Source organism: Paramisgurnus dabryanus, chromosome 24 (assembly GCF_030506205.2).
Source record: "Paramisgurnus dabryanus chromosome 24, PD_genome_1.1, whole genome shotgun sequence".
In the NCBI taxonomy this organism is placed as follows: domain Eukaryota; kingdom Metazoa; phylum Chordata; class Actinopteri; order Cypriniformes; family Cobitidae; genus Paramisgurnus; species Paramisgurnus dabryanus.
This window is the reverse complement of record NC_133360.1, coordinates 17,064,444-17,088,841: the sequence shown is the minus strand read 5'-3', so window position 1 is coordinate 17,088,841 and position 24,398 is coordinate 17,064,444. Positions and strand designations below refer to the sequence as shown.

The 24,398-nt window shown below is 38.0% G+C and overlaps 3 protein-coding genes across 6 annotated transcripts in view; 1 reads left to right on the top strand and 2 right to left on the bottom strand.

Moving 5' to 3' along the window:
* The window catches only part of LOC135729547 (complement factor H-like), a 35,301-nt gene extending 29,391 nt beyond the window's left edge, over nucleotides 1-5,910 (bottom strand). The window contains exons 1-5 of one of the 2 annotated variants that reach the window (XM_065247280.2): nucleotides 5,670-5,910; nucleotides 5,451-5,580; nucleotides 5,053-5,226; nucleotides 4,841-4,949; nucleotides 4,674-4,750 (exon numbers count right to left, since the gene is read on the bottom strand). In XM_065247280.2, coding sequence (XP_065103352.1) covers nucleotides 4,674-4,750; nucleotides 4,841-4,949; nucleotides 5,053-5,226; nucleotides 5,451-5,520 — 430 coding nt within the window. In that variant the 5' untranslated portion in view covers nucleotides 5,521-5,580; nucleotides 5,670-5,910. Of the gene's footprint in view, nucleotides 1-4,673; nucleotides 4,751-4,840; nucleotides 4,950-5,052; nucleotides 5,227-5,450; nucleotides 5,584-5,669 lie in introns of both variants that reach the window. The other variant, XM_065247274.2, reaches the window with a different exon arrangement.
* The window catches only part of LOC135729598 (uncharacterized), a 548,602-nt gene that overhangs the window by 64,993 nt on the left and 459,211 nt on the right, over nucleotides 1-24,398 (top strand). The gene's annotated exons all lie outside the window — the stretch shown is intronic.
* The window catches only part of LOC135729573 (complement factor H-related protein 1), a 19,485-nt gene continuing 3,987 nt past the window's right edge, over nucleotides 8,901-24,398 (bottom strand). For both annotated transcript variants that reach the window (XM_065247312.1, XM_065247320.1), the window contains exons 4-8: nucleotides 20,332-20,523; nucleotides 20,036-20,215; nucleotides 9,954-10,130; nucleotides 9,560-9,745; nucleotides 8,901-9,141 (exon numbers count right to left, since the gene is read on the bottom strand). In XM_065247312.1, coding sequence (XP_065103384.1) covers nucleotides 9,122-9,141; nucleotides 9,560-9,745; nucleotides 9,954-10,130; nucleotides 20,036-20,215; nucleotides 20,332-20,523 — 755 coding nt within the window. In that variant the 3' untranslated portion in view covers nucleotides 8,901-9,121. The remainder of the gene's footprint in view (nucleotides 9,142-9,559; nucleotides 9,746-9,953; nucleotides 10,131-20,035; nucleotides 20,216-20,331; nucleotides 20,524-24,398) is intronic.

Below are 24,398 nucleotides of genomic sequence, written 5' to 3'. Positions count from 1 at the left end.
GCAGACTTTAAGTCTGCAGTCTCTGTATAGGTGTAGTCTCATTAGATAGCCACCCCAGAGATCTTTTGATATGCAGAAAGCCCTATGCGGTTATTCCATATCGTAATATGCCGCCTAAGAAACCTTTATGGGATGTGGCTTCCGCAGTGTTCTCTGCTACCGCCAGCGGGAACGCTCCAAGTGGTGCCTAGTGGTTACTGAGTGGGTTGGAACAGCAGTGACCGGCCTCCTCTGCATAGACCCAGGTCTCACTTACGTAAAGGGGTGAAAGGTTAATGCAGGGCACTGGAAGGGACAGCCTTCCGTGGCGTTTTGGTAGGGATTCCCAATTCGTCGGTCACGACGTGACGTCGTAGTGACCGACTGAAAGGGAACGTCTCGGTTACGGATGTAACCCTCGTTCCCTGAAGGAAGGGAACGAAGACGTCACGTCCCGTCGCCACGGCCGCTGTATCATTGCTGAGTCGGCCGGCCTTTAGATGGCTCCTCAACGAAAAACTACTGAATGCAGTCTGTTGCTGGCATTTATACCCACCTGGCGGGGTGGAGCCTGCATTATGCAAATACTGCATGCCAACATTCATTGGCTCTTTTACATACAAGCGAAGCTGATTGGTCTCTCTATGCGAGTTCCCAATTCGTCGGTCACGACGTGACGTCTCCGTTCCCTTCCTTCAGGGAACGAGGGTTACATCCGTAACCGAGACGTTCTCCCTATGGCCAATCCGGGCCTGCCCTATGTTGTGCAAACAGGAGGAGTTTAAAAAGTAAGTTTCCAATGAAATTCAAAATGGTGGACAGAAAGTGAGGTTACAGTAACTATGGCAAGTTTGGGAACATTATGAGCAAAATAACCCTTCCCATATCCAGGGGCGGATCTAGAATTTTTTTTATGGGGTGGCAAGGGGGTGGCATGAGAACTACGAGGGGTGGCAATGAAGTAAGCGTCCTTGCATGGTTGTCGTGGATACAAGAAATTATATACTGTATATACTATATTCGGTGTATACACTGGACCTCAAATTTTTATAACATAGAAAACGCAACAACAAATGTTCCTATAAGTACCCAAGCAGCTACCTTTAGCATCTCTACTGTAGCACCCTTTGTCTTAATACTAAGTTAATACATACCGCTTACCAATATCTAAAAACACTGACTGTAACCATGATGGGCAAAGTTGAACAAAATGGTATAAAGACTGTTATATAAATAAAATTGGTTTGCCTAGTTTATATTAATGTTAAACATATTTGAAAGGCACACATCTCTTTCTGTCATAACCCTCTTCTTCAATCCTTTCACTCACTTCATGATGGATTTATGTCTTTTCACTTCTTTTTAGCTCTTTGCCATCCATATGTTTCTTTCTTTCATGACTTCATCTATTCCTTTCCCTTCCACAACATATTTTCTGTTTTATTTGTCCCTTCCACTCCCATAGTATTTGATTTTTCTATACTTTTAGGTTAGAAAAATTGATATCAGCCTTTATTTTCATAGTATCCTGGAAAATGCAGCATTGAGTTTTGTCTTTCAAGCTTTCTAAACATACACAACACTGAATAGTTTTGTCTCCTTAATGAAGACAAACAAAAACATTAGGCAATATCATAACAAGCGATTTCATATGCACGTATGGAATATTTTGATGGCTGCAGTAGCTAATAAGACATGACGGGCTAACTCTAGAAAGAACTGCTTAAAAGATATTTACTGCTTACACAAACCTGCAGTTCAGTTGTTTTAACTACCAAGCAACTACCTCAGGCAATCAACAGTTTAATTTTTGTATTTTTATCCTGATGCAACATTTATTTGTAAAATATGACCATATTCAGTACTCTGATTTGCTGATGTGATGCTCAACTTAATCACTTAAAGACACTAAAGAGAAACCACTAATGTTTTGGCAGCATGTGATGATGTGAGGTGCTTTATTAGATCAGAATTACTTTCTAAAGACGTCACGTGAAGAGACTCTTTCTTCATGGGCATAAGTTGCACGTCCATAATCATTCTTGCCTTTCACCTCAACGATGGAAAAGTAACGTTTGTGCTTTTTATACTTTGTGCTTGCGTCCGCTACCTTTGTTTTGAGCTCGTTGTACTTCCCATCGATCTGTTGTTGCGGGTTTGTGCGACTCGGAAGGGATGGACTGCAGCGCGAGAACCGGGCTGCGTGTGAGTGCCTTGGATGGGGCGATGCATCCTTTCACGGTAGTTTCCAAAAGTCTCCAACAACGCCAGAAAAGATCGCTAGACTAGTCGCTTTTTTAATAAAGCCGCTAAAGGGGTCTAAAAAGTTTGGCAAGTTGGCAAGACTTGCTGCTTTTTTTACACTGTAAGGGGTTGTGTACACCAAAACTTTTAAACGCGGCTGAAAACGCCTTGAGGACGCCGAATGCCAGCTGTTTTTCAGCTGAGTGCCAGCTTTCTTCAGCTGAGCGCTTTGATAGCTGTGACACTTCAGCTGCGAGCCGGTTGGTTGCTGTGGTAATGTCCCGCCCCTCCTCCACTGTGATTGGGCGGCCGTGTGAGAACTGACATTGACGAGCGGAGCTTTTCTCCCAAAGTTGAATCTCTTTCAACTCTAGACTCTCAGCGCCGGGCGCGTGAAAACCGCCGAGCGCCGGTTTTCAGCGCAGAAAAAACCCGCTAGCTGCTGGCTTATTTGAAAAACGCCGAGCTTCCATTGGAAACAATTGAAAACATGCGCCGGCCGCGGGCGTAAAAGTTTTGGTGTACACAACCCCTAAAAGACTTTCTGCTCGGACTGACTGTTCGTGCTGCTTGTGTATGAACTCTGCTGCCTCTGGTTGGCTAACGATGGAAATTAAGCCAATCATCATCACGGTCCCACCCCCTCTAAGACACACACACCAATCATCGTCAGATATGTGTCTCCCACCCCTAAACACACGCAGAGAAAAACTACATTGCCTTTCTGGTTAAAAGAGCCTTCTCGGGTATATATTATATATATTAGGATACAAGCGCTGGGGTGGCATATGGGGTGGCAATGCTTTTATTTAGGGTGGCAACTGCCACCCCGTGCCACCCCAGTAGATCTGCCCCTGCCCATATCTCTGGATCAGTAAGTGCACTAATAATAAAGATTGGTAAAAATATGTACCCCTGCTGTCACTGGGGCAGTACTCTTTAAAAATGTAATTTATGTACCATTAGGTACAGATATTAATAAATTTGGTACCAATATGTACCATTGAGATACAAATATGTATCTTTAAGGTACTATGACATGCAACATGTTTTATGTCAATGCAAAGTTTTGTGTTACAACATCATATCCATTTTGACTTGCTTGCTGTTTAATTCATTGATTTGTATATTAATCAGTCATCACAAATTGCATAACTTTTTGTCTCTGTAAATTCTTTTGCAAATTGTTAAAACAGGGTTTGAAGAAGTAGGTTTTTTGATAGTCCACTTTAGACATTCCACTAACTATAAATAACTTTGCAACTACATGTAAACTTACTTTCAATTATTTGCAACTATACGTCAACTAACTGCTATTAGAGTTTTAGTAGACTGTAAGGGTTGGGGTTAGGGAAGAAGTTTAGGTTAGTGGAATAAGTTGACATGCACCTGCAAACTGAATGTCTGTTGAGATATCATCACAATAAAGTGTTAGCAGACAGTTTACTAATTCTCTTAAGATTGGTAGTTGATAAATTGTTGCAAAGTTACTTATAGTTAGTAAAATGTCTAAAGTGGACTATCGAAATAAAGTGTCACAAAAAAATTGCAGGTAGATGTTTTATGATGTTAAATGTAAGGTGCATGGGAATCATCATGAGAATCAGAGGGAGAAAAAATAGTTTGTAGGACAGTGGATTGTACAAGGTTATGAGAATATAAACTTTTAACTGATTGTGGGTTTGAGATAGCCTGGTTAGCCAGACCTACATCAAGATGTAAGGTCTGGCAACTCTTCACACAAACGGCTCAATGCAAGGGGCGGGATATAAGGTTGTCCCTCAAAATGCCTCTGCACGCAATAGGATAGCGCTATGAACAAACAGAGCAACGAAGAAGGTGACGTAGTTACCGTAACCAGTCGGCAAAACTCCAAACACATCTTTCTTGCTTAAAAAGGACTTCAGTAGGGTTATTTGCTCTTCTCTCAAAGAAAAACATAAGTCTAAAGTCCGAAGCCGCTTCAAAAGAAAGCTGTTCGCCAGCAGCAGCAGCCATTCTTTGTTTTCAAGTAGGAACCGTTGCAGCTCTGTCGTCATCATGTTAAGCCCGCCCCACAGACGCTACACACGATGTGATTGGCCTGACCAAATTTTGGTTTTTGGAGCTGTTAAGTGTATTGTGAGTGCCTAGACTAAACCCTGGAAGCAAATATATTTTGCGGCCGCTAGGGTGCGTCTAGATTTCTAGGCTAGGTTTGAGACTGTTTTCAGATTTGCTATAAAAACATTTAAGACATAAGTTTCCCATGTACCATTCTATGGGCTGCTGTAGATTCAAGAACAGAAAAAAACTAACAACTGCAACAGGGGACTTCCCCTCTTTGGACCTTGCCCCCTAATAAGAAAACTAATCATTACAACAGGGGTATTTGCTCCTTCAGGGCTTGAACCCTAATAATAATAAGTTCAAATAGAATATTAGTATGTTGGCTTGATAAAAACACTCACTATCACAAGCAGGAACAGCATTATCCCACCCATTGCTTCTGCATGTCCGCTTATTTATTCTACTTGCCATTTCGTACCTGTGAACAAGAGAGCAGCAAAAATATAATTAAAGAATTAAAGAGAAAAATATAAACAAATTCTAGTTTAGCTTAGAAAGCTACATTTACCCTTTGTTGCAAGTATATTGCACTGTTGCACCAAAAACAAACTCTGTGTTCCCTCCTAAAAGACTAAAATCGCCATTTGGTGTGTCGCCTGGATGTCCACATTTTTTTTCTGCAGAAAAAAGTTGATTTGCATGATAAAATGTTCTTTTTTTCTAGTAATTTTGAGATGGCAATTAAATCATTGATGAGGTTATTATTTTCAGTTGTCTTACTTGTGCATTTTCGATCAACTATCTTCTCCCACTTCCCTTTTTCACACTTAAATTTATACATGCCAGTGAAACCTGTAATGCAATTGACTTTCACTGTTTCCCCATCATTGTAAGAACGTTGGTCAAGTGGTTCTGTGTCTTCCAATTGAATGTCACTTGCAGGTGGAAGACATTCTGAGAGGCAAAAGCGACACAAGTGAAGACATTACATTTTGATATTGTTAAGGGCTTAAGATACACCTTTACATATAAAAATGCATATAATATGTGCAGTGTATCTTTAGGAATAGTATCATTGTTATTAAAGTCAATAAAATAAATATAAAGACTTTATTTAACAAACTACAATTATTAAAAAACAACAATAATAAGAAATTTGCCAAAGGGAATAAACTTACCTTGACCTTGTGCAAAGGTTAAGTAAAAAATCCCAAAAGCGAAACTGAAGAGCTTTAAAGGAACCCCCATGTCTGAGCTCTCTTCACAAATGTTTGTAGCTTTTTGTGGTCTTTTCTCAGAAACCGCTGCCTGCTTGGGATTGAAGTTAATAATTAACCAAAGTCAAAAAAGGTCTGTCTCTCTTACACCAAAGCTCAACGAATATTGCAGAATATTACCTGTTAAAGATGATATTTGAATCTTAATCTGCAATTCCCACTTGGCACTTGGACGTCCGTTTCCTTAATGAAACAGTAAATAAAATTTCTAGAGTCCACATTTTATGTACGTAACACGTTTGCAAGAACAGCAAAAAACAAAGGGCAAATTTCAAAACGACTGAAGTCCTTTACTCTGTCCTTGTCAGTTAAATACTTTCTCAAATGTTTGGTGTTGGATGGAAACATTTGACTCATGGTGCATTCAGTGAAACCACAAACTAAGGAAACAAAAGAAGTTTCACAATAGTTTTCAGCTATTGCAATACTGCTATTGCAAAATGTGTTTTTCGCTGCCATCGTGCAATATCTGTTTAAATTGAGTAATCTATTGAACTAAGAGTTGGAAAAGGAGTTTGAGACTAATGAGACTTATAAAGTATTTGAGTGTTTAAATTCCACACAAATAATGCTATCAGTGTTGTTATCATCTGTGATGTCCTAGAGGTCGTTCCTTATCTCTGCTAAATAAATATTTATTGATCTGTTTCTTCAGTTTTACCGTAAAAGCAGAATGCAGTTTACTGGCTCTTCTGATGACAAATAATACACATTTACAACAAGACGAATACTAAAAACAGCCGCCTTTGTTTTTAGTATAATGTTGCCTTATTAAGCACCAGTTAACACTTGCACCTTCTGTATCCAAAACTTGAAACAGTCACTTGAAATATCACTTTATTCATCAACAATGGAGCAAGAGCACAAGCAAGTGGTCACTGTGAAAATTTCATAGGAGAAATGACCAATTACCAATATCACTATTCAGCTATAGTGCTATACCATAGAAAAGGCCTCAGTTGTAAAAATAAAATTTGCCGAGTGTGTGAGTGTGTGTGCGTGCGTCAACTTGCATGTGCATGTGTGTTTGAGTGTGCACACATGCTGTGCGTAAGGAAGAGTGATGCCCCAGTCAGACCAGATGCTTCATTGCAGTTTGGTACAGAAGAAATACACACATTCATTTTCAATAGAACGCTGCATTTGGCTTGAATAACTTGCATTGCTGTGCATTTTAGGTGAAGCTAAACATCATATCTAGTCAAACCGCACAACAACATCAGCTGCTGGTTGTGCTGCTAAATATTTCAGTTATTGTGCAACGTTTAACTTATCTAAATGTCACAATTCTTTTTCTCTCGCCTTCTCAGCCCAACCCTTTTCTTTACGTTTTTACCCGCGGCTGCATTATAAATACTGTTTGTTTGTTTCTATGCTTTTATCTAACGTCTTTGCTGTTGGTTTCTTCCTCCTCTTCCACTTCTTCTCCTAACTTGGCGGCCACGGCCAGGGCAGCTGGCATCCAACTTAAAGGTGCATTGCTTCCACCTACCGTACTGGAGTGTATAACAGATTAGCGGGAAAAAAACAGGTAATGACTGTAGGGGTGCCGTAAGGGGGGGGGGGGTAGGACGATTCTAAGGGCCCATGAACTTCTGAGGGCCCCAGCCAAGGACTGTGCCACACACGCAACCCCCTTAAGCTGAGCCCTCTTAGCTCCGCCCCGTCTTTACTCTGCGTTTTAGCGCCGTCTTCAATCCACGGTCTCACAGTGTGCGTGAACTTCAGAAGAGAACAAGGTGTGTGTATTTACTGCTATTTGCTATGATATCTGCATATGTGCGCTAGTGCAGTTTACACAATGTGTAGCTGGAGCAATACAATGCAGTTTTCTTTCCACTGTAAAGTCTTCGCTCTGTTCACCCCAGTTTAAAAAAACACAAGGGGATTTACGTTCCCTGTTTTGTGTTATGATTCTAACGCGAAATCAGCCTTATAAGCTGTTTTAATTAACGTGCCCGTATAAGCTAATTAACATAAACTAGAAATGCGATCGGTTACACACTCCAATGTTTTGCAATTCAATATGCCAAGGAAGTATTTTTATGCAGTAGTTTAGCCTAATCAACTCGATTGTGATAAAACTGAAATGCAACTAAGGCTAAACTAGTCCAGTTATGTATATTAAAGCTTCTCACCTTGCAACAAGTTTAAGAAATCAATGGAAATCTATGTCGTAATCTGCTATAGTTGTCATTCATTTCACTTTAGAGCCCGTTGATTAAAAAACAGTCTGAAGAATCATTTAATAACAGTATAGCTGTTTTCTCATGTTCAGGGTTCCAATGATCTGTTGTTATTTTTGCTTTACTGAAGCTGCTGGTGTGTGAAACTTGTTCTTTACCTTATAAATAATGCTTATAATTATAATACAAGCTTTGGTCAAGCATTTTTGACCCAGTTTTATTTGAGGCAGAATGTAAATGTATAGAAAAGATGCATTGTTGTTGTTTGCCATTTTTAAATGTTACAATGTTATTGGTGTGTGTAACAGCTCAAGTATACAGTATGTCACTGAGACTGCCTGTGAATATCAGACTAAAGCCTTAAATCTTATTGTGAGATAAAAAGCATCACAGTTTGATTTCAAGCATTAATTTCAATCGCTGACATGACATTACTCAGTCTATATTAAAGATATCAAGTTTATATTTTCACAAAATGTTCTTTACATTCTATAGGATGATTTTATGTGGAAAACAGTAAATCCCAAAGAAATACTTCAGCTGGGTTTTCACAGGCATGGTCACATTTATCTTTAAGACATGTTGCATTTTTTCTGAATATTTGATTAATGTACTGTATTTTTCAATTAAATTTACATTCCACAATAAATTATCTTAGCTGCAGACATTTTAGGTATCTATTAATACTGATAATTGTGGTCAAAACAATAGCAAAATAAACAGGTCTGTATTATTAATTACAGACAAAGATTTTGAATAGCTACAGTAGGTTGGCTTGTATGTTTGGTGCGAAATGGGTATGGTGGGGGCCCGACCTCCTATTCTTTCATAGGGCCCAGAATTGCTAGCGGCGCCCCTGCAGACAGCTGTTTTGTTTCTGTTTCATGTAAAGTAGTAAAATACACCAACAACTGCACAATTTTGAAGAAAATTGTAATAACTTGCTAAAAAAGATAAATAAAGCGTTACATAAAATTATAATATTTTGTTAACACTTCAGAGTAAGGTTGTATCTGTAAACAATTAGTTAATGCACACAAACTATAATAAACGATACGTATACAGCATTTATTAATTTTAGTTTATATTAACGTGTGCAATATTTGGATATATTTGCAACCACTTGGACATGTTGAATAAAAATGACAAAACTAAAGCTAGGATATTAAGATATTAGGATGCATTTTAATTACAAAAGTTGTTGTGTATTGTGTAAAAAATATTTTTAAGTGACATTTATTACATAAATGTAACATGAGTTTACAAAGATCCAAACTCTGTAATAATTGAATTAAAGGGAATAGCATACATGATTGTTAAAAGTAAAAAAACTGTTGTAAATTTCATTGGGTTAATATACCTCAATTACCACTCCAGTTTTTTTCTTCAGTTTTTTTCTGTATTACCTAAAAAAAATGAATTAATTTAGGGTTTTAGTGCATAAAAAATGGTAATGGAAAAAGTTTTATACCTAGGTTTTATCAAGTGGATGGAAATCACAAGCTGGTTACTTTTAACTTAGTTCTGCCCTCACTAAACTACAACGTACTACTGAATATTTGAGCATTGCACCATTAAATGTACGATAACCTTAACCCACAAATAAACTAAATATTTACAGAAGTCTCTGACAGGAGTAACGATTGTACAAAAGTCATTTTAACATTTCCTGCTTGACTTTAATATGCCATTTAGACACATTTACATTTGAAAAGACAGAGAACTGATTTACCATCTCACTCAACAATTTACTTCAAATGTGGTAAAGAAATAAAAAATTGACCATGACTACAAACACTTAGACTAATAGGTTAGAATACTCACAACTTTTGTCAATTTGTAAATTCCCATCAGAACACAGTATGTCCACATATGTTTGTTTTATCAGACCTTCAGCTTGCCATCCTGATGTACAGTTAAGCCTATGCTTGTTATTGTGCTTCAAATAGACCTTTTCTTCAGGAGGTTGTAGATTGTACATCTCAACAACCTCATTTATTTCACAAGGCTCTGCGGTAAAAACAAAATCAAATGCAAAAAAGAAAGACATTAGAAACAGTAGAAAATAAAACAAGATAGTAATTTGTAAGTACACAAGTTTTTGTTTGACTGTAACTTAACAAATTAGGTTAAATAATTTCAACTTGTTTATAAGTTACTTAAAATAGTAGGTTCAATTTACTTTGAGATTGAGGTTTTTTTTATGTAAATGACTCACTTAGACATTTTGGAGGGGTCTCCCATCTCCCGTTGAGGCATTTGTAATATTCCTGTTGTTTGTTCAGAACATAGTAAGATTGGCAGGTATAGTAAACCTCAGTGATAACTTCGTTAACCTGATTCTTGATGATGTAGTCTCCATTTTCAAGATATGGTGGAGGCGGACATATCTTGTCTAAACAAAAAATTATAATAAAATAGTATTGTAACAATAATGTTGTATTTGTTAACATTATAGCTAAAATGAGCTATCAATGAGCAATAGAATTTTTAGCATTTATTAACTTTTTCCCCGCCAGCTTTTTAAAAAAAGTTGCCAGCCAGCACCAGCATTTTTCATGATTTTCACAAAAGTTTAATGCCTTCCAGAAAATGTTCTTGTTTAAATATATAAACAAACAATATATCAAATAAAAAAACAGACCCTCTGCTTTCATACTATGGGATTTAAATCCTGCCAGGATTCAAAACTGAAAATAAAGCTCTGAAAGGTTGAAATTTAGTGTTCGCAAACTCAAAATCTTACAAAAAAAGTTTTGCAACATCGAAAAATAAGATTTGCAAGCTTGCAAAATTTAAAAAAATAAAAATATATCTGCAAACATTATGTTGTTTTTGAGATTTCCTTTTTCGGAACCGCAACATCTTTTTTACGATGTTGCGCAAACAATTTTTCAGAGTTTCAAATTTGTCAGTGTTCTCCCACTGTATAGTTTGTTTTCCAGGTTTGAAACCTTGTAAATGGTGAACTGAAAACTGGTGTGCAAATAGGTTAAAAAAAGTTTTGAAACTCTGAAAACTGAGGTTTGAAAGGGCTAAACTTATTACATTACATTACATTTGCACTCCTTTGCAGACTATTTTTTCAGAGCTAAATTTACAACACCCACTTTGCGGAGATACGCCCACAAAGTTGCGAGCTTGCGACTCACGTGATTTGTGGCAGCGTTGTCACGCAGCTCTGCTCTGAAACTCTGAAACTCAGACTGAGCGAAAATGAAGCCTCGCAACCTCACAACTTAAAAAAAAGCGTGGAGGGAGGGCCTTCTGCTCTTGGCCAATGCTTTGCTGTCTGCTGACGTACAGTCCAATCACAAGTCGTGTTTACTGGAAATGTGGGATTGACCGACTTCTCCGCCAATGACGAAAGCGCACATGATACGCAAACAGATGCACGGCTCTCTGGCCACAAATCGGTCAATTAACGCCACTAAACAAACCAATAAATCAATGTTCTTCCATTTCTTTATTAAATAATAAGATTTTAAACATCTGTTTACTCTTGTATTTGTAACTGTGTTGAACTGTGTACCGCTGGTTGCGGTAGCCGAATGGACTGCGTACGTGAGCCGCGAAAGCAGCCTGTTAAAGTAACTAAAGGCGTGAGCCCCGACAATACATTTCCGCTCTTTTGTATTATTATTCTAAGGTATGTCCTTTCAATTTGGGAAAACTAATCTGTTGCTGATAACCGATGAATTAAAAGGAAATCCGTATTGCTTTAATACATCATTTAACAGCTGAGCTAAGCCTGCTTGCTGTACTGTGGCCATTGTGGATCCGTTTTTGATTGTTAATTAAACATGATTGCCCATATGATTATTTTACTTATACTGTGTACCAGTGGCGGATGCAGAACGTGACATATGGGTGGGCATGGATTAAGTCCAGGTGGGCCTGAATCTATGGGTGTCACTTTTGAATAAGAAACTATAACAAGTCTATAAAATTAGTCATAACTTCAGGAATCACAAGCGTATTGGTGAGAACACTAATTTAAACAGCATACACACACACCCGAACTGCACGTCACATTTTTGACATTATTGATATACTTTAAATTGTAATGCAACATGACATTAATTAAGCCTTTTTGGTAAAAACAAATTATTGGGGTGTCATAGCCTACAAAAACGAACCTGCACACAGTGACAAGAAATATAAATGAACACAAAAAACCTAATACTTTTTAAAATAGCCTATTAAAACTGTTTAAATAAATGAAGCTACTAAATGCTAAAAATGAAGCTAACATCATATTCTCTTCATGCAAATCACTAAAAATATATTTTCGTTCTCACATATTTAAGTTAACTTACTAAATAAAGAAAGAAAAACGGAATTGCTAGAATAATGTTTGACTCTGAGGTTAAAGGAAATGACAAATAAATAAACATTTAATATACTTTTTGATGAGCATAAGAGCAAGAGGGTAGCCTACTCGTGAAGAGCGGAGCCGAGGAGCGCGCATCAGACGTGAACACGAAAGGAATAATGGGTTTAATTATGCTTTCACTTCATTTCCTGACAGTTTCCCTTGTTAGTAGGGACAGTAATGACTAACAAGATGACACCGAATTACATACAATATGATTACCTAACTAAATCTGAGATGATGCAAACACATTACAATATTTTTTCCTCCGCCCGACGGGCAGGGCGCAGATACATTTTTGTAGCCCTGCATAGGTTTTTTTTGTAGAAAGACTTTCTTTAAAGTGAATTTCGTTTTGTATAAATTGTATCTTAATATTAATCAATGTTTAATCAAACAATTGCCTTGATTTAATAAATAAGAAGCAAACCAAGAACGTATGTGGTGTGGATTGAAGTGAACCCGCTATATTTCCGCAGCCTACGTCTTTCTGCTTTTAATGCATTTCTTAAATTAATGTCTCAATTACACAGTAGGCTTATAGGTTGTTATGATAGGCTATTTGTTGCTTAAAAGCAATAGGCTATATTGTATAAAGTGTAGCAATAAACGTGCTGTGACTTATAGTGCTGAGTTAGAGAGCTGGTAGGCTATATCAAACAACATCACTGTGATGATCAGATCTTTTCTTTCTATTTTTTTTACCCCGCTGTCATATTTTTTTGTGTGTTTATGTAATTGAGAGGAAAGGGCGCAGCACATATTGATAACGTGTTGTTATTCAAAATACGTTTTCCACTTGCTTGCAAAAAAAGTTCTCAAAGTGATCATTGCTGAAAGCTGCTCGGGAATATTTTTCTCATTAGAACCATAATGTAACGCAACATTCAACTTCTTTATAATAGTTTTTAAATAGTTATCAGGCTTACTTATAATTTTACTGTTTTTAACATAACATGCAATAGATAAAATACACCATATGAAGTAGTATCCATGTCTAACTATCAGAGTAGTATTTTTTTTACATTTCTGATTGGGCGGGCCAGCTGTCAATCTGGGCGGGCCCAGGCCGACAATTGTAGTTTTTTAAAAGCAAAATGATTGCAAGCAACACAGACGCAACAACGCAGAGGCACAATAATACTACTGATGTGATGAAGTCACAGGGTCTATTTTTCAAACTATTCATAGCGGCTTTAAGGAGGCTAAATCATCATGGACATGAAATAATCGTATTAGCTTATATGCTATAAAAATTTGTTTGTCATTTTCAAATCACATTTAGTAGCCTAATGTGTCAATATATATTTATATTCTTATCATTTATATGATATATAGGCTAATAATTATAATATTTATAGATAATAAATAACGTCCAACACATGCACAAAGAGCCGCATGTTCGACCTTTTTATTGAAAACAAATAAATTTCCCCTTCCCCACGATCTTCGTCCTCATCTTCTCAACCTGTATATGCCGTGAACTTGGACATTTTTGCTAACAAATTTCATTGACGTTCATCTTTACTTCGCTACTTTTCTCTTTTGAGATTCCCTTTCGTATTTTAGAGACATCTCATGAACTCCTCCATTTGACCAAATGACGCAGTTTGCTTATTAAGCATTCAAAACAAGCAGGCCAATTACTGGACACCTTCAGAAATGTTAAGCAATAATGGATATTTTTATTGAATAGTCTAGACAACATTTTTAATAATGCTCACTAATGGTCATGCAGGGTTCAGTAAGTGAGAGATTTTCTTGCACAGGAACTGCATTCACGCACGGACATTCAAAGTAAAGCGATGAGGTGTAATTTTAAAGGGACTATAAACTCATTATGCGGTGGTTATTTTTTTTCCGGCAATACTGACCCCCCCCCCATATTTTACAAGAATAAATAAGGATCTTTATTAGAAATAATGTGTTAGTTATCTTATTTTATTTGATGTATAGGCTAAACCTAAATAATATCTGTACATTTTACACAAAAATATCTGTTAAATTTGGGGATATACCAAAATAAATGACAACAAATTATTTCTAACATATATCTTAAATCACCTACTGACATTAAGAGATTTTATTAAGTTTCTTTAGTCTTTTATTTTAGTGATATTTATAAAGCCACTGAATTATTTCTTACAGTGTAGTTTAGGTGTTATAACATTGTATATGACATATTACTTTATTACAAAACATAATGTCTTTCGTTGTGTCACATCACTGTGATATGATTAACAGTTGTCAGCGGCACATTAATGTGTTCCAGTGGCTGTACTTAGATGCTATGCCTCCCTTTTTGAGCATAAAAGCTTGATTTTTCGTTTGCTTTTACTGTAAATTTATGTGATGCATTAGAACAAATTCTGACAAAAACAAACCCGAAATAATGAAAACGCAGGCTACCCAATAACAAATTATTTAACTACTTAAATATTTTTTTTACTGTTTATACTTTGACTGAGGCATTTGCCTTATGTTTTAGGGTTAAAATCGCTAAATGTTTAAGGCTTGCCAAAAAGATGATGCCGTTATACAGTACATAAAAGATACCATACGGTTACCAGAATTAATGTGCATTTTAAAGTAATTACCGTGTGATTAAAAAGATGTCTATTAATATGACAGTTATATGGGCCAGATCCGCGCTCATCTTGAGTTCTCGTCTTGGCTGGCGTCATCTCTCCGCAGGTGATGGCTCATCTAAGGTCTTCATAAGAGGCTGGATCTCTATCTATCTACTTTTGAAAAGGGAACCTAAGCATTCATTCAGCATTCCTTTCTTTGGTTAAAAGAATAAGGTCGATTTTTCTATTATAAAAATAGTCTAGGCTAGCATGCAAGTGCAGGGTATACAGTATAAGTAAAATAATCGTATGGGCAATCATGTTTAATTAACAATCAAAAACGCATCCACAATGGCCACAGTACAGCAAGCAGGCTTAGCTCAGCTGTTAAATGATGTATTAAAGCAATACGGATTTCCTTTTAATTCATCGATTATCAGCAACAGATTCGTTTTCCCAAATTGAAAGGACATACCTTAGAATAATAATACAAAAGAGCGGAAATGTATTGTCGGGGCTCACGCCTTTAGTTATTTTAACAGGCTGTTTTCGCGGCTCACGTACGCAGTCCGTTCGGCTACCGCAACCAGCGGTACACAGTTCAAAACAGTTACAAATACAAGAGTAAACAGATGTTTAAAATCTTATTATTTAATAAAGAAATGGAAGAACATTGGTTTATTGGTTTGTTTAGTGGCGTTAATTGACCGATTTGTGGCCAGAGAGCCGTGCATCTGTTCGCGTATCCTGTGCGCTTTCGAGATTGGCGGAGAAGTCGGTCAATCCCACATTTCCAGTAAATACGACTTGTGATTGGACTGTACGTCAGCAGACAGCAAAGCATTGGCCAAGAGCAGAAGGCCCTCCCTCCACGCTTTTTTTTTAAGTTGTGAGGTTGCGAGGCTTCATTTTCGCTCAGTCTGAGTTTCAGAGTTTCAGAGCAGAGCTGCGTGACAACGCTGCCACAAATCACGTGAGTCGCAAGCTCGCAACTTTGTGGGCGTATCTCCGCAAAGTGGGTGTTGTAAATTTAGCTCTGAAAAAATAGTCTGCAAAGGAGTGCAAATGTAATTTAATGTAATAAGTTTAGCCCTTTCAAACCTCAGTTTTCAGAGTTTCAAAACTTTTTTTAACCTATTTGCACACCAGTTTTCAGTTCACCATTTACAAGGTTTCAAACCTGGAAAACAAATTATACAGTGGGAGAACACTGACAAATTTGAAACTCTGAAAAATTGTTTGCGCAACATCGTAAAAAAGATGTTGCGGTTCCGAAAAAGGAAATCTCAAAAACAACATAATGTTTGCAGATATATTTTTATTTTTTTTAATTTTGCAAGCTTGCAAATCTTATTTTTCGATGTTGCAAAACTTTTTTTTGTAAGATTTTGAGTTTGCGAACACTAAATTTCAACCTTTCAGAGCCTTTTATTCAGTTTTGAATCCTGGCAGGATTTAAATCCCATATCAAACAAACAAACAAACAAAGAAAACTTTCATCCTACCTTCATTAGTTCTCTTTTTATCACCTTTCAAATATGTGTAGGTTTCTTCAAAAACACCCAATTTTGAGCAAAAAGCTGGGATAATTAAATTTTTGTTAAGGTTTTTTATAGAGATCAGATACAGAGCGATTTTTAAAACATACACGGAGTTCTTTCTCTTTCACGTGAGGCCCTACTATCGAGTTGTATAAGTTGCAGAAGTGTAATAGCAGTATTGCAGGAAATTCTCGTCATTGGCATGGAAGCGTTTTCTCTTAATTGATGAGTTATCCTGTCAATGGCGGGGAAAGAGTTAATCTTGGCAATGTTGTCATGATCTGGTTCTGTTTGCCTTGTGTGTAACTCCTTTTTTGAAGTTCTTTGTCTGTCATGTCTGTAGTCCTTTGTAGTTCTTTTGTTTCATTGGTCCTTGTGCGATTGTTTCCTAGGTGTTTCTCCTTTCCTTGTTACCTTTTGTGTGTTAATAGCCCTAGTGTTTCAGTTATTGTTTGTCAGTTGTTGTAAATGTAATGTGTTGTTCCCTCTATTCTGTTCTGTGTTAACGCCCTAGGATTATCTTGTTTCTGTTTTGCCTGCCTTGTATTGTGTTTATTTATTAAAGTGCTGCATGTGGATCTGCTGCCTCTGCCTGTTTTGCCTCCCAACGTTACGTAAGGGATAATGTAGAGGCAGCCGGTAGTTATCGGGAAATAAACCCCGACAGTGTGATCAGGACTCGACGCGAAGCGGAGGGTCTTGTATCACACTGAAGGGGCTTATTTTCCGATAACTACCAGCTGCCTCTACATTATCCCGCTTATTACACGGCTACTTGTCACATAAGAAAAAAACCGGACATGAATATGAATTTGAAACATTTTATTGGCATATTTGTTTTGAATTAACATTTTTATCCTTCCGCGAAACTTTGCACAGATGCATAAAATGATCGTAATACCTTATTAAGATCCTCTGCTCATACTTGTCTGTCTCCATTTTTTCTCTTTTAGCCAGTCTTTGAGAAGTTTTAATGCCCATTCTGTATTTTTTGTGTGTTGGCTTCGTAGCTGTCATGCTCTATTTTGTCAAGTTCAGTCTCAGTAGCTGTCTGTGTCTTGTCGTGGTTGTCCAGTGTTTGTCACAAGTACAAGTAGTACAAGTAGTACCGGCTATGCGTTATTACTTTGGAGCGGTTCTTATTTGAAAAGAACGAACCTGCAAATGTCTCAACTGACCAATCAGAATCAAGCATTCCAGAGAGCCGTGTAATAAAATTAGTTAATGTCAATATGTTGTCCATGTTGGTACATTGTGCATTAATTAACTAAAGAGTTGCAGCTTTTGATAAAAAAAAATGTATTAGTAAATAATGCAATTAACATGAACTAATAAATGTTGTAGAAGTTTTGTTTATTATTTTTAGGTAATGCTTAAAAAAAATTTAACACAACCTTATCGTAAAGTGTTACAAGAAGTAGAATAAAAGTAGTTTTATAAAACGGTCGGTTCCAGTAATTTATTCTGATCATTATTTACACAGCTATTGACCAATAGGCCATGAGGTTGTGTATCACTGTCAGTCAGGGACTATTTTTCCAGTGGAATTGAAAGATTTTACTTCCTGAAAGTTGCACTGATAGACATTTTTTGCTTTAATGTTTGTATTGAGGTTTTATAAAAGCAATAAGTTACTCATCACTATTGATATATTGTGAATAAGTCATGGTTGAAGGGTTTGCAGTAGACTGTGCTTCAAGTCATGCCAAACATTGGCCTTTACCTGTGACTTTTTCCATGATACAGCACTCTCTTAAGTCTCTTAAGAGTCAGGTTTGTAACCTGAGAGTTGCCTATTTGAGTTGATGCCAATTTTATAGATAAATCGCATGCTATAGTCATTCACATCTCGTCAGACAAGCCGGTTCATTAACTCTTTCCCCGCCAGCATTTTAAAAAAAAGTTGCCAGCCAGCGCCAGCATTTTTCATGATTTTCACAAAAGTTTAATGCCTTCCAGAAAATGTTCTTCTTTAAATATATAAACAAACTATATATCAGCTAAAAGAACAGACCCTCTGCTTTCAAAACAAAATAAACCGTTTCATCCTACCTTCATTAGTTCTCTTGTAATCACCTCTCAAACATGGGTAGGTTTCTTAAAAAACACCAAATTTTGAGCAAAAAACTGAGATAATTCAATTTTTGCGAAGGACTTTTGATAGAGATCAGATGCAGAGCGATCTTTAAGAGTTCTTTCTCTTTCACGTGAGGCGCTACTTTCGGGTTGTATAAGTTGCGGAAGTGCGCCGCTACAGCTTTGTTTAGGAAATGCTGCTCAATCTGAGAGCTTGTGATGGCGATTTACTAGTAATCAAGGAACTGGCTTTACTGACGAGTTGCGCATGACAATCACATGCGGTTTATCGTGCAGCCCTAGCAGGTGGGTTGTGACTGTGCACTGTCAGAAAAAAGGTACAATACTGTACCCCAAGGTAACGTTTTGTACCTTTACAGGTATATAAACATAATACAATGTTTTACCTTTTCAGGTACATTACTGTTCCTTAAAGATCTATTCTGTACCTTTAAAGGTACCAGGCTTGTGCACAATTCTGAATTTCAGAATTGGCCTCCATTCAATTCATGAATTTGAATTTGAATTTAATTGACTCTGCCCTATAGGAAGTTGATCTGGAATTGGAATTGGAATGAAAGGTAGTGGAATTAAATTCATGGCAATTCAAAGAAATTCCACAGTCCCACAACAGAAAGAATCTTATTCAGTGTTAGGAAAGTTACTTTGGAAAATTGTTTGGCAACCATTTTAAATACTTGGTTAAAGTAATGCATTTTGGGAAATAGTCATGTTAAAATTAGAAAAAGTCATGTTCCATCGTGTTCCATAAAATTACAATTACAAAAAAATCGAACTTAATTATTTGTTACGTGACTAGAGTTTTTAACATTAATTGCTGTTTTATTGCATTAATAAAACAGTTCCTGTTAATGTAATCTGTACAAGTACTTCAAACTAATATGTACAAGTAATGCAATCATATCTGACATACACGGAAAGCATAATTTTTAACACTTCACTTACTGTATAATATGTATATGAATTTATTTGAATTTCTATTGAATTGCAATTCTGCTTCCTTTAATTCAAATTGTCATTTTAGATCCTCTTTTTGACATCAATTCAAATTAAATTCAAATTCAAGAATTGAATTGGAATTCAGGAGTCATTCTCAATTAAATTCTGAATTGTGCACAAGCCTGAAAGGTACAGTTAACTGTTTTGTACCCCTAAAATTTAACTGGTGCAAAATTGTTTCTTAAGATACACAATTGGTCCTTAGGGTATAATATTGTACCCCATTAGCTAAAACATTTTAATGTGTTGTATAACCATAAAGGTACAAAAAGGTACCTTTTAGGGTACCACCTCAGCGACAGAAAAAGGAACAACTTTGTAACCTTTTTTTTCCGACAGTGTGGTGCCCTTGAGCAAGGCACCTTACCCTAATTTCTCCCGGGTGCTGGCACAGCTGCCCACTGCTCCGGCTTTGTGTGTGTTCACAACTTGTAGTGCGTGTTCACTACTCACTGAGATGGGTTAAATGCAGAGGTCACATTTCGAGTATGCATTGCATACTTGACAAACATGTTACTTTTACTTTACTTGGAGAAGTAATACAGTAAAAAAAAAAAACTAGAAAAATGTTCAATATACAAAATCAATGTTCAAGATTTGAATTTTTTTTATGGATTTATGGAAATTGAGGGCATTGACCATGTTCGCTTCTTTGTAAAAAAATCGCACATTTTCAATCTTTTAATAAAAGTGTTTGTACAATTTCGTGGGAACTTACTTGTGCAAGCGTATGTTCCATTCCACTTTCCATTTTGACACATCAAAGCTCCTTCTGAAGTTTCATTGTATGGCTTAATGCACTTGTATCTCAATATATCCAAGTTGCTGTATTCATTTTTCTCATTTAACAGTGTCACAAACCGCAAGTGCTCTGCTGGTATGGAACACTGAACTGCTCCTAGAGAAACAATCAATTACAAAAATATTAAAAAATTTAATTTAATGTAGACCTTATTCACCCCTTACTAGCAAACGAAAAACAGACAATCCTCTATTAGACAGAGAATTGTTTACCTCCACAATGTGGATATGGTTTGCTCCACCTCCCATCTGACTGGCATTCAATTGCACGTTGGCCATACATCTTCATGTTGACATCAGTGCATAAAAAAACTAAGACGTGCCCAGATAGATAAGGAGAACTGATGCCCGGGTATCCAAATATGATTTTAACATTTTTGAGTTCTTGTTCCTGACAGGTACCATCTGTAAACAAAAAAGTGTACCCCCAAGAACAGCAGTGTTTTACAAAATGCTACAAACATGCAAAAAAATAAAACAAAACAGGGATACTTTTTTCTAGGGAAAAATACAGTATGTTTACATCTCTTCACTGATTTCAATGGTTTATGATTCCAGTTAATTTGAATCTTGATTGCCGGACCAATAGGAAAATAGTAGAAAAACACTTTTTATTAATTGTGTAGGAATTATGTGAGGAATTTGGCCTATTTATCTTGAGTGATAACTGTGGAGGCATCCCTAATCTAATATAAATGTAATATAATCATATAGTTAGGTATACCACTTTTTATACTAGTTATACTAACAGCAACATAAGTTTAATTTATAGTTTGTGTGCATGTGTGTGTGTACGGTAATTATCACATTGTGGGGACCAGTTGTCCTAGTATACCAGTATTTTTTTGACCTCTTGGGGACATTTTGAGGTCCCCATAAGGAAACAAGCTTATAAATCAAACAGTGGTGCGTTTCCCGAAAGCATCGTTAGCCAACTACAGTCGTAAGTTTCGTTGTTACTGACAAAGTTCAAGGATTTGGTGTTTCCCGAAACCATAGTTCAAACGAACATTCGCAAGCTACATCTCAAACTTGTGTGGTCTGAACGACAGGTGAAGAGTCTCTTCACCTGTCGTTAGAAGCATCGTTCCTTGTTATTATCAAATGTAGACTTACGTTGATCATGCTTTTGAACCAAATAAGCAAAAAAACATGTAGTACAATGTATATCCATCATTCTAATTAAATAAACATTTTATTTTACATCTTTAAGTTTGTAAACAGAATTAAAGCGCTGCATTTCAAAACTGCGCATGTGCACAGTCCTTTGAGCTTTAGGACCCTGGAGAATGCCTTTGAGGAGTGATGTAAGAGGGAACTTGCGCATTAATTAAATATCTTGAAAATAAACAACATAAAACTAAATCACAATAACAAAATCAGTCTTCCGATGCAATATATCGTCGCTGCCCGATGAAACTCACGGATGTCCAAAACGGTTACTTTTCAGGAAGTGAAAAAAACACTGTATTTCAAAAGCAGTTGAATGTAGCGTTGTCATACTTGGTACAGCATCTTTACATGTAACCATATTCTTGCCAGTGTAATGATATAATCCACATTTGACCAAAATTGAGTTTAAATGGACATACGTGCATATTTTACAGTAACGGTGGTCGATACTGTCACGAATCCGGGATGATCAGTAGTGGGTGTGTGTTTATTTACCTGTTGGTGATGGATCCTCTCATGTGCACTCACTCCTCCCTCTTGTTTCACTAATTATCCTCCAGCTGTGTCTTGTTTCTGCCTTTCTATTTATAGCCCTTTTGTTCTGTCTTTGTCACACGCTCATTGTTAGTTGATCTCTGCCACGCTCGCTGTCCATGGTTCCAACGGCTCGTTTATATCTGCTTCACCTTTATCTACTCTCGCTTCAGGTTCAGTCACCGGCGTCTGAGTGTTTGCTCCGCGCTGGAGTTTGACATCCTGTGTTGGCTCTTCAGGTTCCCTTCGCCTTTAAGCAGTACACCTGAATTCCGGTTTCCCGGCTGAGACTCTCTTTCCATCTGCGAGAGGATTACGTCGTTGGATTGTTTCCTTGTATGTGTGTGTGGACTAGTTGAGGTGCCGTGAACTGTGGAGTGATTTTTCTACCTCTCTATCTCCTCTTCTAAATAAATTACTGATTCGCAAAAGACTCCGATTTTGTGCTTCCTGACAAATGAGCGCGTCAGAAATGGAGTCTGCGAGTTGTGAGAGTCTAGATCCGGTGCAGACTGCACTCAGCCAGCAGGGGGCAATAAGTGACCAACATTCATCCCTTCTGAGTGCAGCTTCTAGAGACTTTCGTCTTCTCTCTGACCGGCTTACTGAGATTACTAATCGCCTCTACTCTACCGCTAGGAGAACCTCAACTCGCCGGTTCCAGCGGAACATCCTCCAGAGCTGAATCTGAACCTCACGCTGCTACTCCACCTACATTTGACGGCGATCCTAACACCTGCCGGGCTTTCCTTCAGCAATGTTCCCTGGTCTTCGCTCTCCAGCCTCGCAAGTTTCCATCAGCTGTTTCCAAGGTAGCGTTTGTGCTGACGCTGCTTACCGGGAGAGCGAGGGACTGGGGAATGGCTGTTTGGGAGGCCAAAGCTCCGTGCACGGCTTCCTTCGAGACCCTCAAGGAGGAGATGTTAAGACTTTTTGATCGATCTATTCAAGGAGACATGGCAGCCGCGGAGCTGGTGAGATTGCTCCAGCGTGGATCCTCTGTCACGGATTATGCTATTTCGTTCAAGACCCTGGCCGTCACCAGCGGATGGAATGACGCTGCGCTACGCTCTCAGTTCCTTGAGGGTCTCAACCCAGACATCCAAGACGAGGTCGCTGCACGGGATCCTCCAACATCTCTGGAAGCCGCTATTGATTTAGCATTATGGATTGAGAATCGTCAACATCAACGAGACCTTCGGCGGTCGTTTCGCAGAGCTTCACTACTACTGCCTGAGGTTTCGCCTCCACCTTCATCTCTTCAGTCGTCGGAACCAGAGGAACCCATGCAGCTCGGTAAACTCCGCCTTACCGGCAGAGAGAGGCAACGTCGCCTGGTAAATGGATTGTGTCTCTACTGCGGTAAGGCGGGGCATCTTGCCGCTTCGTGTCCGTTAAAAGGGGTTGCCCACCGATAGACCTGGGAGTATCGGTGGGCATTTCATCTTTCAAGTCTCCCGTTAACTGTACCTCCGTTAACCGCACCTTACTGCCTGTTATTGTAAGTTTTAACGCCTCTAACTTCCATTCACAGGCATTGTTGGATTCCGGCGCGGAGGTGAGCTTCTTGGATGCCAGGTTGGCTGAATCTTGGGGTATCCCTGCTCATCCTTTAATTTCCTCTCTCTCGGCCTGGACATTAAAGGGACAGCACATGGCAGAGATCACCCATCGCACACCCTCTGTGAGTTTGTTTGTTTCGGCAATCATCGTGAGGATATTGAATTTTATTTATTAGAATCATCTCAGACACCTGTCATTTTAGGACATGACTGGTTAATTAAACATAATCCTCACGTTGATTGGCAGAACAACATTGTCTTGTCCTGGAAAGATTCGTGTCATGTTTCTTGTCTCGGTCCTGCTTCTTCTATGTCTGTGTGTTCTACCCTTCAGACTCCTGCTGCTGATCTTTCAGGGGTTCCGACGGAGTATTCCGATCTGCACCGGGTGTTCAGTAAGGCTCGGGCTACCTCCCTACCTCCTCATCAGTCGTATGATTGTGTAATCGATCTCCTTCCAGGTACTTTTCCGCCTAAGGGTCGAGTTTTTTCCCTTTCTAAACCAGAGAGAGAGGCTATGGATAAGTACATTAGTGAAGCGCTTAATGCTGGTCTCATTCGCGTTTCGGCTCTGGACTAGTTTGTATGCACGTTGATCCTGTTCCCCGGCTCTACAGGTTCGCTTCGCCTTCAAGCGGTACACCTGTATTTCCAGTTTCCTGCTATAGACTCCTGTTTCATCCGCGAGTGGATTACGTCGTGGGATTTGCTTCGGTTCTCCGGCTCTTCAGGTTCGCTTCGCCTTTAAGCAGTACACCTGAATTCCGGTTTCCCGGCTGAGACTCTCTTTCCATCTGCGAGAGGATTACGTCGTTGGATTGTTTCCTTGTATGTGTGTGTGGACTTTGTGTTTCCTGACAGATACGTGTTCTTCCGATCATTCATTAGAATGGCCAAGTCGCGTTTCATATTGACAGATGAATACACAGTTTATTAAATAGCCTACATCTTAGTTTATTAAATATGCTTAGTTTATTTAATATTAATTATACATTTATTAAATGTCTCTTG